This window comes from Oncorhynchus gorbuscha, linkage group LG03 (genome assembly GCF_021184085.1).
Source record: "Oncorhynchus gorbuscha isolate QuinsamMale2020 ecotype Even-year linkage group LG03, OgorEven_v1.0, whole genome shotgun sequence".
In the NCBI taxonomy this organism is placed as follows: Eukaryota; Metazoa; Chordata; class Actinopteri; order Salmoniformes; family Salmonidae; genus Oncorhynchus; species Oncorhynchus gorbuscha.
Genome location: NC_060175.1, coordinates 82,317,183 through 82,338,496, shown reverse-complemented (window position 1 = coordinate 82,338,496; position 21,314 = coordinate 82,317,183). Strand labels below are relative to the sequence as shown.

Here is a 21,314-nt window from a genome sequence, read left to right as displayed (position 1 = left end):
GGGGAACCACTACTTCAAGGTCTCAGAGCAAGTGACGTCACCTATTGAAACGCCACTAGCGCTAACTAGCTAGCCATTTCACATCAGCTACATATAGACACAGTGACACCTTTACCACATGAAACGACCTTGTAAACTCATAAAGAAACTTGTACAGAAACGTCCTCTCACTGTCAACTGCGTTTATTTTCAGAAAACTTAGCATGTGTAAATATTTGTATGAATGTAACAAGATTCAACAACTGAGACATAAACGGAACAAGTTCCACAGACATGTGACTAACAGAAATGGAATAATGTGTCCCTGAACAAAGGGGGGGTCAAAATCAAAAGTAACAGTCAGTATCTGTTTTGGCCACCAGCTCCATTAAGTACTGAAGTGCATCTCCTCCTCATGGACTGCAGCAGATTTGACAGTTCTTGCTGTGAGATGTTACCCCACTCTTCCAACAAGGCACCTGCAAGTTCCCTGATATTTCTGGGGGGAATGGCCATAGCCCTCATCCTCCGATCCAACAGGTCCCACACGTGCTCAATGGGTTTGAGATCCGGGCTCTTCGCTGGCCATGGCAGAACTCTGACATTCCTGTCTTGCAAGAAATCGCACACAGAATGAGCAGTATGGCTGGTGGCATTGTCATGCTGGAGGGTCATGTCAGAATGAGCCTGCAGGAAGGGTACCACATGAGGGAGGAGGATGTCTTCCCTTGTAACGCACAGCGTTGAGATTGCCTACAATGACAAGCTCAGTTCGATGATGCTGTGACACACCGCCCCAGACCATGACAGACCCTCCACCTCCAAATCAATCCCGCTCCAGAGTACAGGCCTTGGTGTAACGCTCATTCCTTCGACGATAATCGTGAATCTGACCTTCACCCCTGGTGAGACAAAACCGGGACTCGTCAGTGAAGAGCACTTTTTGACAGTCCTGTCTGGTCCAGCGACGGTGGGTTTGTGCCCATAGGCGACGTTGTTGCCGGTGATGTCTGGTGAGGACCTGCCTTACAACAGGCCTACAAGCCCTCAGTCCAGCCTCTCTTAGCCTATTACGGACAGTCTGAGCACTGGTGGAGGAATTTTGTGCTCCTGGTGTAACTTGGGCAGCTGTTGCCATCCTGTTCCTGTCCCGCAGGTGTGATGTTCGGATGTAGCGATCCTGTGCAGGTGTTGTTACACGTGGTATTTCACTGCGAGGACGATCAGCTGTCCATCCTGTCTCCCTGTAGCGCCATCTTAGGTGTCTCAGTACGAACATTGCAATTTATTGCCCTGGCCACATCTGCAGTCCTCATGCCTCCCTGCAGCATGCCTAAGGGGTGTTTCTTTTTTTGCTGAGTTTATTTCGAATCTCCTTTCAATATCTTATCTTTCTCACCCATTAACTTTCACAGCTGAGATATGAGACCTGACTTGCAAGCACACCTATGTGTATTGTTTTGACGTCTTGGCATGTGTGATGTCAAGTGCCACCAAAATGAGCTACAACCATATTTCAAAGGGCTTGGGGTAATGTGCAATGGAGGGGAGGAGAGATAGAAGGAAAGAGAGAGAGTTACTCTCCATGGCCTTCTCTATTTATCGATAGCCACACTAATATGGGGCAGCTGGCTGTGGTTCTCTACTCTCGGCTCCCAACAGAAAATCACAGGATCCCCAGACCCATCATTTGACACAGTGAGGAGTTTTTGGAATGGCTCAGGACCAAGCAGGCACACACAGAGAGGGAGAGGCAAGGATAGGTAGGGAGAGGAACGGGCAGGGAGGGAGAGGGAGAGGCAGGGACAGGCAGGGAGGGAGGGAGAGGCAGGAAGAGGGAAAGAGTGTCAGGAGAAGGAGGGAGAGGGAGGGAGGGGCAGTGGGAGGCAGGGACCGGCAGTGGGAGGCAGAGAGAGTGAGGGCAAGGCAGGGTGTCATGCAGGTGAAAGAGGACCCAAAAGCGACTTGGCGAAAACAGAGTCTTTAATCCAGTAAAGTAAATACAAACAAAAAACACAACTTTCACTCGAAATGACGAGGACAAACTGGAGACTCGATCTTGAACAGCAGGTGAACAGCAGGTTGCCTCGGGAAGGCACTTGAACCAGACAGACTCAGACACCTGCTCACCACGCAGCATCTGAGGAAAACACGACACGACAGGGCGATACACAAACACAGCACGGTGAATTCTAGACAAGGAACCGACAGGACAGGAACGGAACACAAAGGAAGAAATAGGGACTCTAATCAGGGGAAAGGATCGGGAACAGGTGTGGGAAGACTAAATGATTGATTAGGGGAATAGGAACAGCTGGGAGCAGGAACGGAACGATAGAGAGAAGAGAGAGCGAGAGAGTGAGAGAGGGAGGGGGAGAGAGAGGGATAGAAAGAGGGAAAGAACCTAATAAGACCAGCAGAGGGAAACGAATAGAATGGGAAGCACAGGGACAAGACAAGATAATAAATGACAAAACATGACAGTACCCCCCACTCACCGAGCGCCTCCTGGCGCACTCGAGGAGGAATCCTGGCGGCAACGGAGGAAATCATCAATGAGTGAACGGTCCAGCACGTCCCGAGACGGAACCCAACTCCTCTCCTCAGGACCGTAACCCTCCCAATCCACTAAGTATTGGTGACCCCGTCCCCGAGAACGCATGTCCATGATCTTATGTACCTTGTAAATAGGTGCGCTCTCGACAAGGACGGGAGGGGGGAGGGAAGACGAACGGGGTGCGAAGAAAGGGCTTGACACAGGAGACATGGAAGACAGGATGGACGCGACGAAGATGTCGCGGAAGAAGCAGTCGCACAGCGACAGGATTGACGACCTGGGAGACACGGAACGGACCAATGAACCGCGGAGTCAACTTACGAGAAGCTGTCGTAAGAGGAAGGTTGCGAGTGGAAAGCCACACTCTCTGGCCGCAACAATACCTTGGACTCTTAATCCTGCGTTTATTGGCGGCTCTCACAGTCTGTGCCCTGTAACGGCAAAGTGCAGACCTCACCCTCCTCTAGGTGCGCTCACAACGTTGGACAAACGCTTGAGCGGAGGGAACGCTGGACTCGGCAAGCTGGGATGAGAACAGAGGAGGCTGGTAACCCAGACTACTCTGAAACGGAGATAACCCGGTAGCAGACGAAGGAAGCGAATTGTGAGCGTATTCTGCCCAGGGAGCTGTTCTGCCCAAGACGCAGGGTTTCTGAAAGAAAGGCTGCGTAGTATGCGACCAATCGTCTGATTGGCCCTCTCTGCTTGACCGTTAGACTGGGGATGAAACCCGGAAGAGAGACTGACGGACGCACCAATCAAACGACAGAACTCCCTCCAAAACTGTGACGTGAATTGCGGGCCTCTGTCTGAAACGGCGTCTAACGGGAGGCCATGAATTCTGAATACATTCTCGATAATGATTTGTGCCGTCTCCTTAGCGGAAGGAAGTTTAGCGAGGGGAATGAAATGTGCCGCCTTAGAGAACCTATCGACAACCGTAAGAATCACAGTCTTCCCCGCAGACAAAGGCAGACCGGTAATGAAGTCTAGGGCGATGTGAGACCATGGTCGAGAAGGAATGGGGAGCGGTCTGAGACGACCGGCAGGAGGAGAGTTACCCGACTTAGTCTGCGCGCAGTCCGAACAAGCAGCCACGAAACGGCGCGTGTCACGCTCCTGAGTCGGCCACCAAAAGCGCTGGCGAATAGACGCAAGAGTGCCTCGAACACCGGGATGACCAGCTAACTTGGCAGAGTGAGCCCACTGAAGAACAGCCAGACGAGTGGAAACAGGAACGAAAAGGAGGTTACTAGGACAAGCGCGCGGCGACGCAGTGTGCGTGAGTGCTTGCTTAACCTGTCTTTCAATTCCCCAGACTGTTAACCCGACAACACGCCCATAAGGAAGAATCCCCTCGGGATCAGTAGAAGCCACAGAAGAACTAAACAGACGGGATAAGGCATCAGGCTTGGTGTTCTTGCTACCCGGACGGTAAGAAATCACAAACTCGAAACGAGCGAAAAACAACGCCCAACGAGCTTGACGGGCATTAAGTCGTTTGGCAGAACGGATGTACTCAAGGTTCTTATGGTCTGTCCAAACGACAAAAGGAACGGTCGCCCCCTCCAACCACTGTCGCCATTCGCCTAGGGCTAAGCGGATGGCGAGCAGTTCACGGTTACCCACATCATAGTTGCGCTCAGATGGCGACAGGCGATGAGAAAAATAAGCGCAAGGATGAACCTTATCGTCAGACTGGAAGCGCTGGGATAGAATGGCTCCCACGCCTACCTCTGAAGCGTCAACCTCGACAATGAATTGTCTAGTGACGTCAGGAGTAACGAGGATAGGAGCGGACGTAAAACGTTTTTAGAAGATCAAAAGCTCCCTGGGCGGAACCGGACCACTTAAAACACGTCTTGACAGAAGTAAGAGCTGTGAGAGGGGCAGCAACTTGACCGAAATTACGAATGAAACGCCGATAGAAATTAGCGAAACCTAAAAAGCGCTGCAACTCGACACGTGACCTTGGAACGGGCCAATCACTGACAGCTTGGACCTTAGCGGAATCCATCTGAATGCCTTCAGCGGAAATAACGGAACCGAGAAAAGTAACGGAGGAGACATGAAAAGAGCACTTCTCAGCCTTTACGTAGAGACAATTCTCTAAAAGGCGCTGTAGAACACGTCGAACGTGCTGAACATGAATCTCGAGTGACGGAGAAAAAATCAGGATATCGTCAAGATAGACAAAAACAAAGATGTTCAGCATGTCTCTCAGAACATCATTAACTAATGCCTGAAAAACAGCTGGCGCATTGGCGAGACCAAACGGCAGAACCCGGTACTCAAAATGCCCTAACGGAGTGTTAAACGCCGTTTTCCACTCGTCCCCCTCTCTGATGCGCACGAGATGGTAAGCGTTACGAAGGTCCAACTTAGTAAAGCACCTGGCTCCCTGCAGAATCTCGAAGGCTGATGACATAAGGGGAAGCGGATAACGATTCTTAACCGTTATGTCATTCAGCCCTCGATAATCCACGCAGGGGCGCAGAGTACCGTCCTTCTTCTTAACAAAAAGAACCCCGCCCCGGCCGGAGAGGAAGAAGGCACTATGGTACCGGCGTCAAGAGACACAGACAAATAATCCTCGAGAGCCTTACGTTCGGGAGCCGACAGAGAGTATAGTCTACCCCGAGGAGGAGTGGTCCCCGGAAGGAGATCAATACTACAATCATACGACCGGTGAGGAGGAAGGGAGTTGGCTCGGGACCGACTGAAGACCGTGCGCAGATCATGATATTCCTCCGGCACTCCTGTCAAATCGCCAGGTTCCTCCTGAGAAGTAGGGACAGAAGAAACGGGAGGGATGGCAGACATTAAACACTTCACATGACAAGAAACGTTCCAGGATAGGATAGAATTACTAGACCAATTAATAGAAGGATTATGACATACTAGCCAGGGATGACCCAAAACAACAGGTGTAAACGGTGAACGAAAAATCAAAAAAGAAATAGTCTCACTGTGGTTACCAGATACTGTGAGGGTTAAAGGTAGTGTCTCAAATCTGATACTGGGAAGATGACTACCATCTAAGGCGAACATGGGCGTAGGCTTCTCTAACTCTCTGAAAGGAATGTCATGTTTCCGAACCCATGCTTCGTCCATGAAACAACCCTCAGCCCCAGAGTCTATCAAGGCACTACATGTAGCACCCGAACCGGTCCAGCGTAGATGGACCGACAAAGTAGTACAGGATCTTGATGGAGAGACTTGAGTAGTTGCGCTCACCTGTAGCCCTCCGCTTACAGATGAGCTCTGGCTTTTACTGGACATGAATTAACAAAATGTCCAGCAACTCCGCAATAGAGGCACAGGCGGTTGGTGATCCTCCGTTCCCTCTCCTTAGTCGAGATGCGAATCCCTCCCAGCTGCATGGGCTCAGACTCTGAGCCAGAGGAGGGAGATGGTTGCGATGCGGAGCAGGGAAACACCGTTGATGCGAGCTCTCTTCCACGAGCCCGGTGACGAAGATCTACCCGTCGTTCTATGCGGATGGCGAGAGCAATCAAAGAGTCCACATCTGAAGGAACCTCCCGGGAGAGAATCTCATCCTTAACCACTGCGTGGAGTCCCTCCAGAAAACGAGCGAGCAGCGCCGGCTCGTTCCACTCACTAGAGGCAGCAAGAGTGCGAAACTCAATAGAATAATCCGTTATGGACCGTTCACCTTGGCATAAGGAAGCCAGGGCCCTAGAAGCCTCCCCACCAAAAACTGAACGGTCAAAAACCCGAATCATCTCCTCTTTAAAGTTCTGGAACTTGTTAGAGCAATCAGCCCTTGCCTCCCAGATAGCTGTGCCCCATTCTCGAGCCCGGCCAGTAAGGAGTGAAATGACGTAAGCAACCCGAGCTCTCTCTCTAGAGTATGTGTTGGGTTGGAGAGAGAACACAATCTCACACTGCGTGAGAAAGGAGCGGCACTCAGTGGGCTGCCCGGAGTAGCAAGGTGGGTTATTAACCCTAGGTTCTGGAGGCTCGGCAGGCCAGGAAGTAACAGGTGGCACGAGACGTAGACTCTGGAACTGTCCAGAGAGGTCGGAAACCTGAGCGGCCAGGTTCTCCACGGCATGGCGAGCAGCAGACAATTCCTGCTCGTGTCTGCCGAGCATGGCTCCTTGGATCTCGACGGCAGTGTAACGAGCGTCTGAAGTCGCTGGGTCCATTCCTTGGTCGGTTCCTTCTGTCATGCAGGTGAAAGAGGACCCAAAAGCGACTTGGCGAAAACAGAGTCTTTAATCCAGTAAAGTAAATACAAACAAAAAACACAACTTTCACTCGAAATGACGAGGACAAACTGGAGACTCGATCTTGAACAGCAGGTGAACAGCAGGTTGCCTCGGGAAGGCACTTGAACCAGACAGACTCAGACACCTGCTCACCACGCAGCATCTGAGGAAAACACGACACGACAGGGCGATACACAAACACAGCACGGTGAATTCTAGACAAGGAACCGACAGGACAGGAACGGAACACAAAGGAAGAAATAGGGACTCTAATCAGGGGAAAGGATCGGGAACAGGTGTGGGAAGACTAAATGATTGATTAGGGGAATAGGAACAGCTGGGAGCAGGAACGGAACGATAGAGAGAAGAGAGAGCGAGAGAGTGAGAGAGGGAGGGGGAGAGAGAGGGATAGAAAGAGGGAAAGAACCTAATAAGACCAGCAGAGGGAAACGAATAGAATGGGAAGCACAGGGACAAGACAAGATAATAAATGACAAAACATGACACAGGGAGAGGCAGTGGGAGGGAGTAAGAGGCAGGGAGAGTCAGGTAGGCAGGGAGAGGGTAGGGGAAGCAGGGAGTGAGGAGGCAGGGGGAGGGACCTTACTGTGGTAATCAGGCTCCATTCTGTCATTAGCCAGTGCTCAGAGAGGGGACTTTGAGGGCAACGTCTAACAGAGAAACAAGCAAAACAAAAGAGTGTGAAATTATATGCGAATGGCCACAGACATGGGAAGTCCCACATGGCTGTCAGCCTCCCTTTTACTCCACTCATTAATTACAGTATGGTAGATGACTCATGCCCCAGCACCTACATCACAGTAAGCCCTTTTATACAGTAGTGTTGTTAATACACAGTATATGATGAAAACAAACAAATCTGATTTCCCAGCTACAACTTTAATGAATAAACAGACTACTTTATTACATTGTCTCAGGTAATAAAAATAGTAATAAAAAGACCATTGAATTATTCAGCTGCACATGTGAATATAGAGCTAGAGTGCAGGTATAGCGCTCTCGAGTGGCGCAGGGGCTCCCGAGTGGTGCAGCATTGCATCTCAGTGCTAGAGGCATCACTACAGACCCTGGTTTGATTCCAGGCTGTATCACAACCGGCCGTGATTGGGAGTCCCACAGGGCAATGCACAATTGGCTCAGCATCGTCCGCGTTTGGCCGGGGTAGGCCGTCATTGCAAATAAGAATTTGTTCTTAACTGACTTGCCTAATTAAATAATGGTTCAATAAAAAAAATACTAATGAAATATACATCTAAGAGAACAGCTTCTAGTTTTGTGCCAACATTTATTAAACTGCTCAACTAATATTTATATTCGTAAATATGTCTATATACAGTGCATTCAGAATGTATTCAGACCCTTGACTTTTTCAACATTGTTACGTTACAGCCGTATTCTAAAATGTATTAAATACCCAATAATGCATGTCAATCAAATTAAATGTATTTGTCACACATGTTGTGACTTTACTTTCATTAATCTGATGACTGATACTTATAAAATCAACTAACTATGTTTAATTGTTACCCGATTAAATGAATTATGTAAAAATTAAGTCATTAGGAATTTGGGGCACCACGAGAGCGGTTGTTTAAAAGTTACCATCTCCCGAATTAAACTTTAAAAGTCTTTACCGATCACATCCATAAAACAATCAATGTATCAATCATCTCGTACATATCCTCAGTCGTAACCTCCTGCATCTGCAAAAACCCCAGCATTATAATTTATCATTTATAATTCAGAACTACACAAATTGTTTTAATTATTTATTTACTAGCTCACTAAATAATAACACAGGATAAACATCCACACTTAAAACATTAAGAAAAGGTCCCTGGCAGCTTGTTACAAAGAAGATGAAAAAGGAGCGAGAGAGAGAAAGAGACACTTATCGTTGATACATTTTACGAACTACTCTCACAGTAATCATATACTTTGCACATGAACCACCGGCCATTTGGAGTAAGAAATCATGAATGTATTTGGATCTCTGTCGGAACCAGCCTTCTCAGGAAGGGTATTGGGCCTTTTTGCGGCACGCTTGTAAGGCTCTGATTGTCCAAAAGGGGTAACCCCCTCCGTCTTCAAATCAAATCAAATGTATTTATATAGCCCTTCGTACATCAGCTGATATCTCAAAGTGCTGTACAGAAACCCAGCCTAAAACCCCAAACAGCAAGCAATGCAGGTGTAGAAGCACGGTGGCTAGGAAAAACTCCCAAGAAAGGCCAAAACCTAGGAAGAAACCTAGAGAGGAACCAGGCTATGTTGGGTGGCCAGTCCTCTTCTGGCTGTGCCGTCCCTGGAAGGGGTGCGTCGTTATTACTCGACCATGCTGGTCATTTATGAACATTTTAACATCTTGGCCATGTTCTGTTATAATCTCCACCCGGCACAGCCTGAAGAGGACTGGCCACCCCATATAGCCTGGTTCCTCTCTAGGTTTCTTCCTAGGTTTATAGTGGTATAGGTTTATAGTGTTATATTTAGTGGTCCTAAAACGGAACCTTGAGGAACCTTGATGGTATCAAAAGCAGCACTAAGGTCTTGGAGCACGAGGACAGATGCAGAGCCTCGGTCCGATGCCATTAAAATGTCATTTACCACCTTCACAAGTGCCGTCTCAGTGCTATGATGGGGTCTAAAACCAGACTGAAGCATTTCGTATACATTGTTTGTCTTCAGGAAGGCAGTAAGTTGCTGCGCAACAGCCTTTTCAATTTTTTTTGAGTGGAATGGAAGATTCGATATAGGTCGATAGTTTTTTATATTTTCTGGGTCAAGGTCTTTCTAGCTGATTTACACACATAATCTATGTTGCGCTTGGTGATCTCTGATGGTTTCATCCTAACATCGTTGGTGCCGACGTGGATAACAATATCTCTATACTCTCTACACTCGCCAGTTAAAGCTTTAGCCAGCACCATCTTCAGATTAGCCTTAACGTCGGTAGCCCTGCCCCCTGGTAAACAGTGTATGATCGCTAGATGATTCGTTTTAAGTCTAATACTGCGGGTAATGGAGTCGCCAATGACTAGAGTTTTCAATTTGTCAGAGCTAATGTTGGGAAGCTTCGGCGTCTCAGACCCCGTAATGGGAGGAGTAGAGACCAGAGAAGACTCGGCCTCTGACTCCGACTCGCTGCTTAATGGGGAAAACCAGTTGAATGTCTCTGTCGGCTGAATGAGCGACACCGGTTGAGCGTTCCTACAGCATTTCCTTCCAGAAACCGTGAGAAAGTTGTCCGGCTGCGGGGAATGTGCCAGGGGATTTATACTACTATCTGTACTTACTGGTGGCACAGACGCTGTTTCATCCTTTCCTACACTGAAATTACCCTTGCCTAACGATTGCGTCTGAAGCTGGGCTTGTAGCACAGCGATCCTCGCCGTAAGGCGAGTACAGCGACTGCAATTAGAAGGCATCATGTTAATGTTACTACTTAGCTTCGGCTGTTGGAGGTCCTGACCGTCTTCTACTGTTGTTTACTCTGGAAGATGCACCTTGGAAGATAGGCTAGCCAGCCGTGTCGGCGGTTCCCATTGGTGATGAAAGTAGTAGAATAATCAACCAAACAAGTACTGCAGGCTCTAGTTTTATCTAATCTTGACTTTTGCCCGGTGATATGATCAAGCGCAGCAAAGAAGGACCAAGAACAGAGGAACTCGTCTTGCCCTTCAGTGTACACAGAGGGCGAATGTCAACAGTCTGCATGTCGGTCTCTCTTTGCTCAAAGTAGAAGAGAGATTGACTGAATCAATTCTTGTTTCTGTGAGAATTATTGATGTGTTGGAAATTCAAAATTGTCTGTATGATCAACTTACTGTAGACTGAGTATACAAAGTGTTAGGAACACCTGCTCTTCCATGAGAGACTGACCAGGGGAATTCAGGTGAAGCTATAATCCCTTATTGATGTCACTTGTTAAACCAACTTCAGTCAGTGTAAATGAAGGGGAGGAGATAAGTTAAAGGATTTTTAAGCCTTGAGACAATTGAGACATGGAGGGTAAATGGGCTAGACAAAAAATGTATGTGCCTTTGAATGGGCTATTGTAGTAGGTGCGAGGTACACCGGTTTGTGTCGAGAACTGCACCGCAACTGGGTTTTTCACCTCAACAGTTTCCTGTGTATATCAAGAAGGGTGCACCACCCAAAGGAAATTCCACCAACTTGACACAACTGTGGGAAGCATTGGAGTTAACACGGGCCAGCATCCCTGTGGAACGCTTTCGAAACCTTGTAGAGTTCATGCCCAGAAGAATTGAGGCTGTTCTGAGGACAAACGGGAGGATGCAACTCAATATTAGGGAGGTATTCCTAATGGTTTCTATACTTTGCGAGTACTATTTAATGAAGCTGCCAGTTGAGGACTTGTGAGGTGTCTGTTTGTCAAACTAGACACTCTAATGTACTTGTCCTCCTGCTCAGTTTTCACCGGGGCCTCACACTCTTCTTTCTATTCTGGTTAGGGCCAGTTTGCGCTGTTCTGTTAAGGCAGTAGTACAAAGCATTGTACGAGATCTTCAGTTTCTTGGCAATTTCTCGCATGGAATAACCTTCATTTCTCAGAACAAGAACAGACTGATGAGTTTCAGAAGAAGATCTTTGTTTCTGGCCATTTTGAGCCTGTAATTGAACCCACAAATGCTGATGCTCCAGATACTCAACTAGTCTAAAGAAGGCCAGTTGTAATTACTTCTTTAATCAGGACAACAGTTTTCAGCTGTGCTAACATAATTTCAAAAGGGTTTTCTAATGATCAATTAGTTTTTTTAAATAATACACTTGGATTATCTAATACAACGTGCCATTGCAACACAGGAGTGATGGTTGCTGATAATGGGCCTCTGTACACAAATGTATATATTCCATTAAAACAAATCAGCCGTTTCCAGCTACAGTAGTCATGTACAACATTAACAATGTCTACACTATATTTCTGATCAATTTGATGTTATTGTAATGGACAGAAAATTTGATTTTCTTTTAAAAACAAGGACATTTCTAAGAGACCACAAACTTTTGAACGGTAGTGTATATATAAATATATTAAGCAGCACGATCATTACACAGGTGCACCTTGTGCTGGGGTCTCTAAAATGTGCAGTCGTCACACAACACAATGCCACAAATGTCTCAGGTTTTGAGGGATCATGCAAGTTTTTACCACAGACCACATGTAACCACGTCAGCCCAGTACCTCCACATTTGGCTACTTCACCTGCGGGATTGTCTGAGACTAGCAAACCGGACAAGTGATGAAACTGTCGGTTTGAACAACTGAACAATTTCTGCCCAAACTCTCAGAAACCGTGTCAGGGAAGCTCATCTGCGTTCTCGTAGTCCTTAACAGAGTCTTGACCTGACTGCAGTTCTGCATCGTAATCATCTTCAGTGGGTAAATGCTCACCTTCGATTGCCACTGACATGCTGGAGAAATTTGTTCTTCCTGGATGATTCCTGGTTTCAACTGTACTGGGCAGATGTCAGACAGCATGTATGGCATTGTGTAGGCGAGCGGGTTGCTGATGTTAACGTTGTCGTGCCATTCATCCGCAGCCATCACCTTATGTTTCAGCATGATAATGTTCCCATGTCGCAAGGATTTCTGATCCATGCACGTACCTTTTTTTAAGGTATCTGTGACCAACAGATGCATATCTGTATGCCCAGTAATGTGAAATCCATAGATTAGGCCATAATCAATGAGTTTCTAATCTTTTATACTGTACTTTGTGTTCTGTTGTTAAGTATCTTGTGTGTAGCAATCCATCAACACACATGAAACCTCTCAGGAAATAAACATTATTTTTAATTTAATACATATGGTTTATTAACAAAAATGTCCCTCTTAATTATTCTGCAGGAATTGCTGGCACTCCAGTGATCTTCAATGTGAACGGAGATGCCCCTGGTCGCTATGAGATTTACCAGTACCAGATGAAACACAACACCACAGAGTATAAGATCATCGGCCACTGGGCAGACCAGCTCCATTTAGATGTATGGTTACTTATCGCTCTATGACTTCCACTTGTTTGTTGCATGGCACCCATCAAGGTTTTCAGTGAATCTAAGTAAATACTGTGTGCAGTTAGAAGTGTCTGTGAAGGTTTATACAGTACATCATATTTTTGGGTGAAAAAAAAATGCACTGACTAAACACATATCATATTAAACCATGATATGAATGTATTTGCCATTACTGTATACATAGCCTCAGTCCTTGGACCGGCACCTTGCCTTGAGTTGGGTTGCTTTATCAATTAAGTTAAGTCATGCAGGACCTGAGACTTATCTATATCACAAACGGACAGTAGATATCAGGGACCGCTATTCCTGGGCCTGCATTCCAAAACAGCTATAGGGGAATATATGACAATTGTAAAAATGGATTTGGTGTGCAACAGTTGCATTAATCAACAGTTGCACACCAAATCCATTTCATATATTCCCCATAGCTGTTTTGGAATGCAGGCCCAGGAATAGCGGTAAGAGAAAGACATATTCAGGAAATGTAGACAACCATGTTGCCATTCAGACATTATTTACTTTGCTGATTCGGATTCTACCACAGGCCATTTCAAGTAACTATCAGGCACCTGAAACGTATGGTAATAAACTAAGTAAGGGCAATAAGACAAGACTGCTATGTGGTATTACATTATGTCAGCATTACCATATTACTGCATTTGCTCGTTCTTAAGCAAGGCTTATGTGGCTGAGAAGGGGACACATAGTTTTCTGCTGAGTTTAAAACATTTGAACAATGCTGTATTCAATGCTTTAAGATAAGAACATCTTTCAAAGTAATGACTTTGTGATTGAAAAATGGTGTAGTCGTCTTGTTAAATGGTGTTCACCATCCTTAAAACAGATACTCTAAAAAAAATTCTGCAAATGTTACTTTAAGGTTATCCAAATTTCATCATGCCTATTCATGGAAAACATGCATTAATCAAGTACCCTTTTTATGACTGTTTAACGGACACAGACAGTTAGATAACTCCTCCTGTCCTTCACCTTCTTTCCACCAGACTAAGGAGATGTGGTGGCCTGGTGGGACACTCCAGGTACCCCAGTCTATCTGCAGCCAGCCATGTTGTCCTGGGGAGAGGAAGAAAACAGTCAAAGGTGTCCCCTGCTGTTGGCACTGTGAGCGCTGTGATGGCTACCAGTACCAGGCCGACACCTACAGCTGTAAGATGTGCCGCTTTGACCTGCGGCCCAATGAGAACCACACGGCCTGTGAAGCCATCCCCATCGTCAAGCTGGAGTGGAGTTCCCCTTGGGCTGTCATCCCTGTACTCATTGCTGTGCTGGGCATCATGGCCACCATGTTTGTGGTGGGCACCTTCATCCGCTACAACGACACGCCCATCGTGAAGGCGTCAGGGCGCGAACTCAGCTATGTGCTGCTGACGGGCATCTTCCTGTGCTACGCCACCACCTTCCTCATGATCGCTGCCCCTGACATTGGCATCTGCTCCCTGCGACGGATCTTCCTTGGTCTGGGGATGAGTATTAGCTATGCAGCGCTGCTCACTAAGACCAACCGTATCTATCGCATCTTTGAGCAGGGGAAGATGTCAGTGAGCACCCCAAGGTTCATCTCCCCGGCCTCCCAGCTGGTCATCACCTTCAGCCTGATCTCAGTTCAGCTCCTGGGAGTGTGTATCTGGTTTGGTGTGGACCCGTCTCAGGCTATCATCGACTATGAGGACCAACGCACGTCCAACCCGGACATGGCCCGTGGCGTGCTCAAATGTGACATCTCAGACCTTTCTCTGATCTGCCTGCTTGGCTTCAGCATGCTGCTCATGGTCACCTGTACGGTGTATGCCATCAAGACCCGGGGGGTGCCAGAGACCTTCAACGAGGCCAAGCCCATCGGCTTCACCATGTACACCACCTGTATCGTGTGGCTAGCCTTCATACCCATCTTCTTTGGGACCTCGCAGTCAACTGAAAAGGTAAATGTTTACTTTGACAATTTAACTCTTTAAATCATTCTATAAATTCAATAATTATTCTTTCAAAATAATGTCATTTTGCTGTTTATTTTTTTTATGTTATGAAACAATGCTGTATGGAATAATTTAGTCATCCTTGACAGCTATTACTTATACTATTTCCTGTTTTCATGAATTTTCCAACGTTGTCTGATTGAACTCACAAAAATTCCTCAAAACTAGCGTGTAAGTAGTAAACACCACGAGGACAAGACAATTAAATTCACTTGTGTGAGCCAAGGATTGTCTGACAGTTTTTCCATTTGGAATTACGCTTTGCTCCTGCAGTTTAATGTGAGAAAAATGGCTCACTCAAATTGCTCTTGTTGTATAACGTCAGTCTCTTATGTGCGTGGATGCCTCAGCTATTCATCATGTGATAAGATGTGCTGCTTACTGTTCCACTCAGGGGATTACCGGGCATTGAGTGCTGACTTGTGCGGATAATTCATTTCCCCCAAGTTTGTTTGGATCTACTTTCTTTATTTGTGTTTCCTCGAATGTGTTTGATTTTGCTTCATACTTTAGTGATAGGGGAATGCCAAGTAGTCAGTAAATCAGTACACTATGATGTGCAACGAAATAAATGAGATATGCTCAGCACAACTCAAGCAATGAAAATCACTGCTTTTGATAACAAGTGCCTTTTGGGTAGAAATGCACTGTCTGTGGCATTATCTTCGGACAGTGGCTTGTCATTTGATTTGGAACGTTGTATTTTCTGATGTGGATGGATCAGCCATCAAGAATAAGTTATCAACAAATAAAATTATGTGCGTTTGTTTCTGAAATGGGCAGCTTTGAAATATCGGCTACATTGGACAACTGTCAGATATGGTTTGTCATGTTTTCTTACAGAAACACTTTAAGTGACAGAATCACCAACCTACACAGGGGTAAAAAACTATTTCTCCCGAACTTTCAGCACACATCTTCCAACATATGTCAGGTAGACATAAGTGTACAGTGTATACTACACACACTTTCTATTGCATATTTGAAATATAAATCATGTTTTACTTGTTTTGTCAATTTGAACTGCAAAATTGTTTAAAAAATGAACCTGTAATAGAAGGCTAATCAAAATGAACACTACTGTGCATGGTCCTCCCTTTATTGCAACTTTTTCACTATGTTTCAGTAGTGACAAATTTAGTGCCGTGGTAAGGAATTCCTTACCACAGTGCACTAAATGTGTCACTACTAGTGCACTGTAGTGATCATTTTGATTAACCTTCTATTACAGATTCGCTTTCGTAAACATTTTTGCAGTTCAAATTGACAAAATAGTAAAATGTGATTTTTAACCTGATTTTAAAAACCTTTATTTAGAGAAATATCATCTCTATGGTTCGCTGTAAAATGTTCAATGTTGATTGTACTGTATGAATCTGAAACTTGTTGATCGATTGAATTACTTATGCTTCTAATTATTTATGTTAGATGTTTAAATGATCACTTTAGCCCCCTCAGTTTTAGTTTCATGTCCGTATATAAAGATACGAGCTCTATCTCCACTGCACTGTGTTGCTGTGTGTAGGCAGCCTGATCTAAGACTAGACATAACATAGTAAACATAACATTCAAATTATGATATTTTGCAATTGGTACATAAGATATAAAGTAACTTAATGATGCAATATGCAGAAATCTTTCCGACATTTCATGGTTGCTAAAATTCTAATTGTTCCCCTAATTTCAGTTGATGTCACAAAACAATCAGTCATTGTGTACAGAATTCTTTGTACCATCTAAACCACTGTGAATTATATTTTCCATAACCAAAAATATTGTATTTTTAGCTGTTTGAGGCTGGTGTACAAAACATAAGGTAATAAAAATAAACTTAACTTCTTAGGGAGCCCTTCGCGCGCCAATCCAGTTTACAGGATTGATTTGACAACACCCAGTGAAATAGCAGCGTGCCAAATTCAAAAACAGAAATACTCATAATAATAATTCATAAATCATACAAGTGTTATACATCGGTTTAAAGATTAACTTCTTGTTAATCCAGCCACAGTGTCAGATTTTAAAAAGGCTTTACGGCGAAAGCAAATCATGCAATTATCTGAGGACAGCGCCCAGCATACCAACACATGAAAATCATATTTCAACCCACCAGGCGTGACACAAAATTCAGAAATAACGATATAATTCATGCCTTACCTTTGAAGATCTTCTTCTGTTGGCACCCCAATATGTCCATTAAACATCACAAATGGTCCTTTTGTTCGATAAATTCTGTCGTTATATCCCGAAAATGTCCATTTATTTGGAGCTTTTGATTCAGAAAAAACACCGGTTCCAACTCGCGCAACATGACTACAAAGTATCTAATAAGTTACCTGTAAACTTGATTCAAACATTTCAAACGATTTTCCTAATACAACTTTTTTTTAAACGTAGGCCTATTTATTTGTCAAGACAGCTGTTCATGGCTGCATCTCCATTTAGTTGGATATTTGGATCTCCATTGGCCTTTTGATTCCTATGAGTTGGGAGTGATCAGCCAATGATCGGAATCCAGGACACATACTCAGAGAATGCGCTGACCAACTGGCAAGTGTCTTCACTTTCAATCCATCCCTGACTCCATCTGTAATACCAACTTCTTTCAAGCAGACCACTATAGCCCTGTGCTCAAGAACGCCAAGGTAACCTGTCTAAATGACTATTTCCCCATACCACTCATTTCTTTAGCAATAAAATGCTTTGCAAGGTTGATCATGGCTCACATCAACACCATCATCCCAAACAGCCTGGACCCACTCCAATAACGCCACAGATGACATAATATCTATTGCACACCACACTGCCCTCACCCACCTGGACAAAATAAATACTTCTGTAAGAATACTGTGAATTGACTATAGCTCAGCATTCAACATCACATTCCCCCTCCAAGCTCATCAACAAGCTCAGGACCCTGGGACTGAACACCTCCCTCTGCAACTTCCTGACCCTAGACTTTCCCTTTGGTGAGAATCATAGGATCCAGATCAGCACCCACCCTCCCTCCAGAGTTTTATGACTGATGGTCAGGAAACACACCTAGAAGACTGAAACCTTGTTTTTCTAATGAGCAACAGAAAAATATGTGCCAATCGGCGTGTTCAGTGGCTCTTTCATTTGGACAGATGTACATCACTGCAAACATATATTTTAGTCCCAAAACCATACATATGTCTTGATATATTAGATGTTCGGTAGTGACAAAAAAATACATTAAGATGGACCAACTTGTGGAGAGGGGTGTAATCCTATCACCTGGTGATATTTGTAGGATTGTGTAATGAACACGATAGGAGACAGCGAGCTGGTTTCAAGCGCAGGGCACAGCAGGTGTTTATTGTAAAGGACCACAGGTGGAGGCAGGTAACTGGTTCCAGGGGCAGGCAGAAGGTCATACACAGGGGGTCCAAAAAGGCAACAGTACAGGCAGAGAAACAGCTAGTAAAGTCGTCCAGGAGATCAGGCAATAGGTTGATAACAGGAAAGGCATGGTTTGTGAGGCAGGCAAAAACTATCATACACAGGAGGATTAAATTATGGGGGAAAACCAGCCCATCAACTAGAAGTGTGTCACAAAACAAACAACACCTCACAATAATGGGGAGCAAAGAACTGAACTAAATAGTGTGTGATAATGACATACAGGTGTGTGTTTGAGAGTGGGAGCTGGAAAGTGGGCTGGAAAGTGAGCTGCATTCAGGGGATCTACGTGGTTGAGAGTGTTGGAAGAGTTGGAAGCAGACATTACAGATTGTGATTTAATGCACATTGATTCTATAGCCTATTAAAGTGTATGTTTTGGCAGTGACATCAAAAGTGAGGACAGCGTTTTTCGGAGAAAAACAAATTATTAGATCAGCATTTTTCAATGTAATAATAGAACAAATCAAGATTTTATATTGAAATAATAGTGTTAATAACAAATGTAAAAAATTATTGTTATCAAGTTTAGGAGTAAGGGTTTGGGACAGCTACCTCTCAATCGAAATAGGTGTATAAACAATGGCTGTGTGTTGTATTCATTTAACAATATCACATCAAATATTGTTGGTGATGTCATTTACATTTACATTTAAGTCATTTAGCAGACGCTCTTATGCAGAGCGACTTACAAATTGGTGCATTCACCTTATGACATCCAGTGGAACAACCACTTTACAATAGTGCATCTAAATATTTTAAGGGGGGGAGGGGGGGTGAGAAGGATTACTTTATCCTATCCTAGGTATTCCTTAAAGAGGTGGGGTTTCAGGTGTCTCCGGAAGGTGGTGATTGACTCCGCTGTCCTGGCGTCGTGAGGGAGTTTGTTCCACCATTGGGGAGCCAGAGCAGCGAACAGTTTTGACTGAGCTGAGCGGGAACTGTACTTCCTCAGTGGTAGGGAGGCGAGCAGGCCAGAGGTGGATGAACGCAGTGCCCTTATTTGGGTGTAGGGCCTGATCAGAGCCTGAGGTGCCGTTCCCCTCACAGCTCCGTAGGCAAGCACCATGGTCTTGTAGCGGATGCGAGCTTCAACTGGAAGCCAGTGGAGAGAGCGGAGGAGCGGGGTGACGTGAGAGAACTTGGGAAGGTTGAACACTAGCATGTCATGACTCTCCTGTGAGGATCCAAAGATCAGGTTACAATGAAGCAATGTCTACAGATCCCTCTCACCCGCAGAAGGGAGAAGCGATTGGTGTGGGGGTTTTATGACACCTCACGCCAATCGTAAATTGTTTGCAGCAGACGACTTTTTGGTCTCTGGTATGGGGATTGGAATGTTTCTTTGTTACGGACACATTTTGCCGCACAAAAACTAACTTCCAAAACGGACAATATATTTCAATATCTGAATGTGGGGAATATGGGAAATTCATTTCTATTTTGTGATGGTATAAAAGTGAAAATATTGTAAAAATGTTACAATAGTGAAAGAAGAAAATATTGTTACTTGAAGAGCTTTCACACTGTGTATATCATGTTTGCATCCTTTACATTGTGTAGGAAATATCAAAGATTAAGAGAATATTTTTGTTAAGACAGGAATGTGATTTTACTTTTGTAACGAGATCATCGTTTTTGATTATGTTTTGCACCGTAACTAGCCACGCCCGAGGGAGCTCAGAGAGCGTGTCAGTATGACGGAAACACCCCTTTTTACCCAAGTATATAAAAGATTGAGTTAAGAATTAACAACACTGTCATCTCAGATTTTCAAAATATGCTTTTGAACCATAGCTAAACAAGCATTTGTGTAACAGTATTGATAGCCTAGCATAGCATTAAGCGTTAACATTCAGCATGCAACATTTTCACAAAAACAAGAAAAGCATTCAAATAAAATCATTTACCTTTGAAGAACTTCAGATGTTTTCAATGAGGGGACTCTCAGTTAGATAGCAAATGTTCAGTTTTTACAAAAATATTATTTGTGTAGACAAATCGCTCTGTTTTTTTCATCACGTTTGGGTAAGAAAAAAACGAAAATTAAGTCGTTAACACGCAAATTTTTTCTCCAAATTAACTGCAAAATATCGACAGAAACATGGCAAACGTTGTTTAGAATCAATCCTCAAGGTGTTTTTCACATATCTATCGATGATAAATCCTTCGTGGCAGTTGACTTTCTCCTCTGAAGAAAATGGAACGCGCATGGACCTGGAGATTACACAATAATTTTGATGCAAGACACCGGGCGGACACCTGGTAAATGTAGTCTCTTATGGTCAATCTTCAAATGATATGCCTACAAATACGTCACAATGCTGCAGACACCTTGGGGAAACGACAGAAAGGGCAGGCTCATTCCTGGCGCATTCACAGCCATATAAGGAGACATTGGAACACAGTGCCTTCAGAATCTGGGGCATTTCATCTTGGCTTCGCCAGTAGCATTAGTTCTGGGGCACTCACAGGTAATATCTTTGCAGTTTTGGAAACGTCAGAGTTTTTTCTTTCCAAAGCTGTCAATTACATGCATAGTTGAGCATCTTTTCGTGACAAAATATAAATATATTATTTTCTTATTTATTTTCTTTATTTTCTTTAATGTAATTTTCTTACGTCACCTTCTGCACTTCGTGGTCAATTAACTGTTTCCGTGAATGGGTAATAAGACTTCAATATTACCCAGAGTTCGTGAAGGAACTATGAGTCATACATGTAGGATCTTAATTTGATCACCCTGTTGCAGGATAACTTTTCTGCAATGCATGAAATGTAAAACATATTTCAGGTTTAAAAACGCTTGCAATGTGCATATTTTGCTCTAGTTTGGCTTCCTGAACTTGTCAGGAAATCCCCTTTCATCTCATATGACATTTGTCCGTCTATGACAAATATACATATTTTTTCTTTAAAATCTAGGAATTATTTTAGCTTACTGGCTATAAATCGATTTCTGAATGTGTGACAGCAACGAAACCACTTTCCCCTGCTGTGTTACGATGTATGTATTCCAGCCATATGTTAGTGGCTGTGAGGTAGGGTTCAGCCAAGAGTTAAAGGAAA

General features: G+C 44.5%; 1 protein-coding gene across 1 annotated transcript in view; it reads left to right on the top strand.

Annotated features, from left to right (window-relative positions):
- LOC124032048 (metabotropic glutamate receptor 4-like) overlaps nt 1–21,314 on the top strand; it is a 316,925-nt gene that overhangs the window by 277,108 nt on the left and 18,503 nt on the right. Inside the window, exons 9-10 of the mRNA XM_046344062.1 lie at nt 12,665–12,801; nt 13,836–14,771. Of these exons, the coding sequence (XP_046200018.1) occupies nt 12,665–12,801; nt 13,836–14,771 (1,073 nt within the window). The remainder of the gene's footprint in view (nt 1–12,664; nt 12,802–13,835; nt 14,772–21,314) is intronic.